Genomic DNA, 5,000 nt, shown 5'->3' on the forward strand with positions numbered 1-5,000 from the left:
GCTATTAACGTGAAATAGGCGACAACAACCTATTTTCGACTAAACTATTTTACAATAAATATACATGGATAAATTGTGTCATTGCTGAGTCGTAATTGATTGGCAGATCCCGCCAAACTATCATCATTACATTATTGATTGTTACATCAATCTTTAACACTGGTGTGTATCATATATATAAGTATATATATGTATGTATATATATATATATATATATATATATATATATATATATATATATATATATGTGTGTGTGTGTGTGTGTGTGTGTGTGTGTGTGTGTGTGTGTGTGTGTGTGTGTGTGTGCGTGCGTGCGTGTATATACATGTGTGTATATATATGTATATATATATAAGTATATATATATACATATTCATATACATACCTACACATACACAAACACCAAAACACACACACATACACACACATACACATACACATACACATACGCATATGAATACACACACACACACACACACACACACACACACACACACACATATATATATATATATATATATATATATATATATATATATATATATATATATATATATATGTATATACATATATATACAAAAATATGTACATATGTATATATATGTATATCTATATCTACATCTATATCTACATCTATCTATCTATCTATCTATCTATCTATATATATATATATATATATATATATATATATATATATATATATATATACATACATATATACGGATATTTCACTATCTCACTATCTATCTTTCTATCTATCTATTTATTTATCTATCTATCTATCTATCTATCTATCTATATATCTATCTATCTATCTATATATATATGTGTGTGTGTGTATGTGTGTGTGTGTGTGTGTGTGTGTATGTGTGTGTGCGTGTTGCGCACAGACTCAATAATCTCTAGTTCATTATGGATCTTTATCCTGGGCTGTGAAATTGTCTGTATCTATCTATACTTCATGGAAAATGCTACATTGAGGCTGTCTGAAGAAAAATAATCTTGGCTATTATCTTTCATAACATGACATTTGAACATTTTCCTTTCAGTAAGACAGAATAACCATAAATCAGGTGATGTGACGTGACGGGTGTGCCTGACCTTCCTTGACCTGGCGCCGGCCGCTGGTGAACGCGTGGAGGAGGACGATGTTTCTGCTGGACGAGAGGAGGCGCTCCATCCAGCCGAGGCCCTTCAGAAGGCTCCTGACTTCGATGCCTGATGGGACATCCACGAAGCTCACCCTCTGTCGGGGCGAAGCGAAATGCCTTTACTCTTTCAAGAAATCTTTAAAGAAACAATCATTTTCATTACTATGATTGTTCAATTGTACTACAGTGTATGGATATGTAAATTATTCATATTGTCAGAAGGACTACACAACACTGAATATTACCGATATGCATCAAATATCTGCATCTGCATCTTAAGATTGAAATGGAATAATACAGTGATTAGCAGAGACAGCTATTTATGCTAACATCTGTACCTCACTTCCTCCCTATTTAGCGACCACAAGCACTTACGACATGCCTGCCAACAACAGCGGACAGAGAGAAGGGAGGGGGAAGGCAAGACCTGCGCCTTGCAAAAGGTTCGACATGCTATGAAATATGGTCATTTAGATAAAAGTGACGTACTAACAATATAAACAGTACAAATAACAGCTAACTATCCAAATAGATGGATAGATGTTTGTACTTGGGGTACAAATGCAAAATTTCAGAGCATTGCCCCCTTTTTCCTCGAGTAGTTACCTTTGCTTCAGGTTTTCTGCTCTCATCACCAGTGTAATACTCAACAGCAAACTGCGTGCGCCGCAGATATACCGGATCAGGCTGCCTTGAAGTTCTACCTGGAAAAATGAAATGCAAGAAGTATGCTTAATGTATAATAATTTGCAGTGTCACGTCCGCCTGAGGAGCCACCAGCAGTTGGGAATCACCTGCTAAGCTGCCAACTTAGGATGTCTCCTGAGGAGTGTCCAGTGGCAGAAAAGTCACCGGAGGAGCGTCCAGAAGCAAGCACCAGCAGTGGAAGTTCTGCCGTGCGAGCCATAAACAGGAGCCTTCACCCGCCTGGGGAATCACTAGCAGTGAGAAAATCCGCCTGAGGTGCTGCCTACATTGGGTGAACCAATTGAGCAGCAAGAAACTCAAGAATCTATCGACATCATGGCCACCACCTGATGAGCTACCAACAGAAATATGCCCAACCTTGGAGCTGATAAATCTGGGAAGTTTGCCGGAATATGTGGTGGCAGTTGGATAACCCCCTAAGGTCTAAGGAACTACCGGCAGTAAGATAGCCACCTATTGAGCCACCGCCACAGAAAGAAGAGTGTCTAGCTTTATAGGTTACAGGCATCTTTTCAGTATGATCTATTCACACACACACACACACACACACACACACACACACACACACACACACACACACACACACACACACACACACACACACACACACACACACACACACACACACACACACACACACACACACACACACACACACACACACACATATATATATATATATATATATATATATATATATATATATATATGTACTTTCATAATGCTTGATTGTTATTTGCATACCCATAGAGAATACACATTGTGCTTTTACACAAAAATCCCAAGATAATTGCCAAGGAATCTTGAATTGAAGGATGAACTCTTGCCTTATGATGGTCTGCCACAGATCAGGTTAGCTCCTGAGGATTTTGTGTTCTCACGAAGTTACTGCAACAGTTGAGCAATTTTTCAAATATTGTAATCTGCGTAAGAGCTCCACTCATGTCGACAAGAAGAATATGAGAGTACTTCAAGTGTTTATGATTAAGTCACATAATGATTTATTTCTGTTCCACCTTGCAAGGAAGGCGGGAAAGAAGATCAATCCAGTGAGTGACAAGATCCAGCTAGGCCTTAGATTAAGGGTGGTGTAAAATAAAAGAAGATTATAAATTAATGAAGTTCAACCACAGAATTGAGTGGCGTCATAGGCAGTATGTCAAATGTAAATTCAGGATGTAATTTTAGATTCCTGTTCACCAAGTTGGGTGTATATTTGATATATCTATCCCAGCAAATTAGCTTTAAATTCGTACAGAATATACATCACCTGCAAAGGCATATTCATTATTTAATGGTTGCAAAGTACCAGTGACATTCACTCATGAGGCATATCTCAGCATCTTGACGTTTGCCAGAAAATACCTTATCATTCATAAAGGGAAAGTGTGATAAGATGTGAGAAGCAGGTGTAACTGAAATGATGCTATGAGGTTCTAATCATATAGTACAAAATTCAATACTTACAAGGAACATTGACTAAAGAGGGACTAAATTCCGTTAGTAAGGATGTAAGAATAGTAAGGAACCAATGTATTAGCAGGCACCCATGAAGTAAATCTACCATTTCAGAAAGTGGAGGTAGTTTCATACACCTCAGCTCGAGGAGTGGCAACCGATATGCCCTCAATCGTACTCGGTACTTCCAGTTCATGTCATTACACACTAAGAATGTAGAGTTGGTTGCAAACCCATCTATTAATCAGCTTGTAACTATAACTTGCACCCGTAATGCAAACTGTCAATGGTAATGAATTCTCCAATCAGGAACTGAGTAAACTTTAGTGATTATCTCTTTTGACCGCTGCTCGCTCGGCAGACTTCTAATGGCGATCTCGTTCGAAATTTTAGATAATGTTGTTCTTAAGATTAAATTCATTTTTGGTCGTCTTGTTTATTCGCATTTCAGTTTTATTGACTGCATTTGTAGCTTTTCTTGGGAAGTAATTTCTGAGTATAACCGAACATTTTATAAGGCACAGGTTATTCGGTAATATGTATATGTGACTAATTTTGGTCAGTCCTGTAGTTCCCCGTTCTTTGGCAGATATAGATTGCCTTGTTGATGAAACTGAGTTCTCAGAAGACACGTTGAATCGAGATGTCTGAATATATAGCATATAGGATTCTACCCCGAGGCCAGGGGAATCTTCAGGGGTTGTGGACATATAAGTGAGAGTGATATTTCATTAAGTTTTAATAACCGGAACAATTTTCACCCAAAGCCACTTATACAAAAGGAGAGGAATGTGAAGATATTTGTGTTAAGTTACATGATTAAAGTGGAAAGCTAAATGATGTGGTAAGGTTGTGAGCCTTGGCACATTGTATAATGGAGGATGTTAGGACTATTGAAGAAAGAATCTTATTTGGAAGAAAAAGTAAGAGCCAAATAGGATATTGGGATGTTGACAAACCCTATTTAGTAAATCATCAGTAGGGAGTACAAACAATAAGTGGATTGTAAAGGCGCTGTCACACTAGCACTTTTCCGTCAATTTTCTGAAAAATTGTCAATTTTTGAGCGAATTGGCATCTTTTTAGTCAGACGATATTCCGAGTTTCCGCGTGAAACATTCCCGTCGTCCTATTGGCCAAGCATAATCAAATCAAGAACTATATTTTTAAATGTTCGTATTGGTTTAATCAGTAATAATATTCAAATTAATGTAATTTACTTTTCATAGTTATAGCTTAAAATTGACATAGAGAGTATTAACTCTAAATTTTATTTCAGTAATAAAATTTGTTTTTAATGCTGACCTTCATTGTTTTACATACCGTCACCCGCAGAGCGCGCTATTTTTCCGCCACTTTTGAAAAACAATGGACTGGATGATAAAGGCCCTTCAAAAGAATACTTGAATGAGAATATTTTATTTGCTTTTTTCGTGTTACGCTCAGCAATCTGCTAAAACGCCTAAAGTCCATAGCATATCCACGCACTATCGCTGTGGTCGCCCATGGTGACAAATGCGAATGCGAGTTTCGCATTACGAAGGTAAGCCGATGGCTCCTCAGTAGACCTCGCGCCTCGAAAAAATTGCCGAAATAAAACGACGAAAAGAGTCAATGTGACTTAAGACTACTTATCAGAAAATTTCTTTCTGGAAAGAATTAGATGGGTATCAAAGGCAACAT

General features: G+C 37.4%; 1 protein-coding gene across 1 annotated transcript in view; it reads right to left on the reverse strand.

Moving 5' to 3' along the window:
* The window catches only part of LOC122250191 (dynein axonemal intermediate chain 4-like), a 112,660-nt gene that overhangs the window by 56,225 nt on the left and 51,435 nt on the right, over positions 1–5,000 (reverse strand). Inside the window, exons 5-6 of the mRNA XM_086537895.1 lie at positions 1,758–1,855; positions 1,102–1,246 (exon numbers count right to left, since the gene is read on the reverse strand). Of these exons, the coding sequence (XP_086394021.1) occupies positions 1,102–1,246; positions 1,758–1,855 (243 nt within the window). The remainder of the gene's footprint in view (positions 1–1,101; positions 1,247–1,757; positions 1,856–5,000) is intronic.

Source organism: Penaeus japonicus, unplaced genomic scaffold (assembly GCF_977035675.1).
Source record: "Penaeus japonicus unplaced genomic scaffold, GWHDUDI00000001_assembly GWHDUDI00000006, whole genome shotgun sequence".
NCBI classification, from domain to species: Eukaryota; Metazoa; Arthropoda; class Malacostraca; order Decapoda; family Penaeidae; genus Penaeus; species Penaeus japonicus.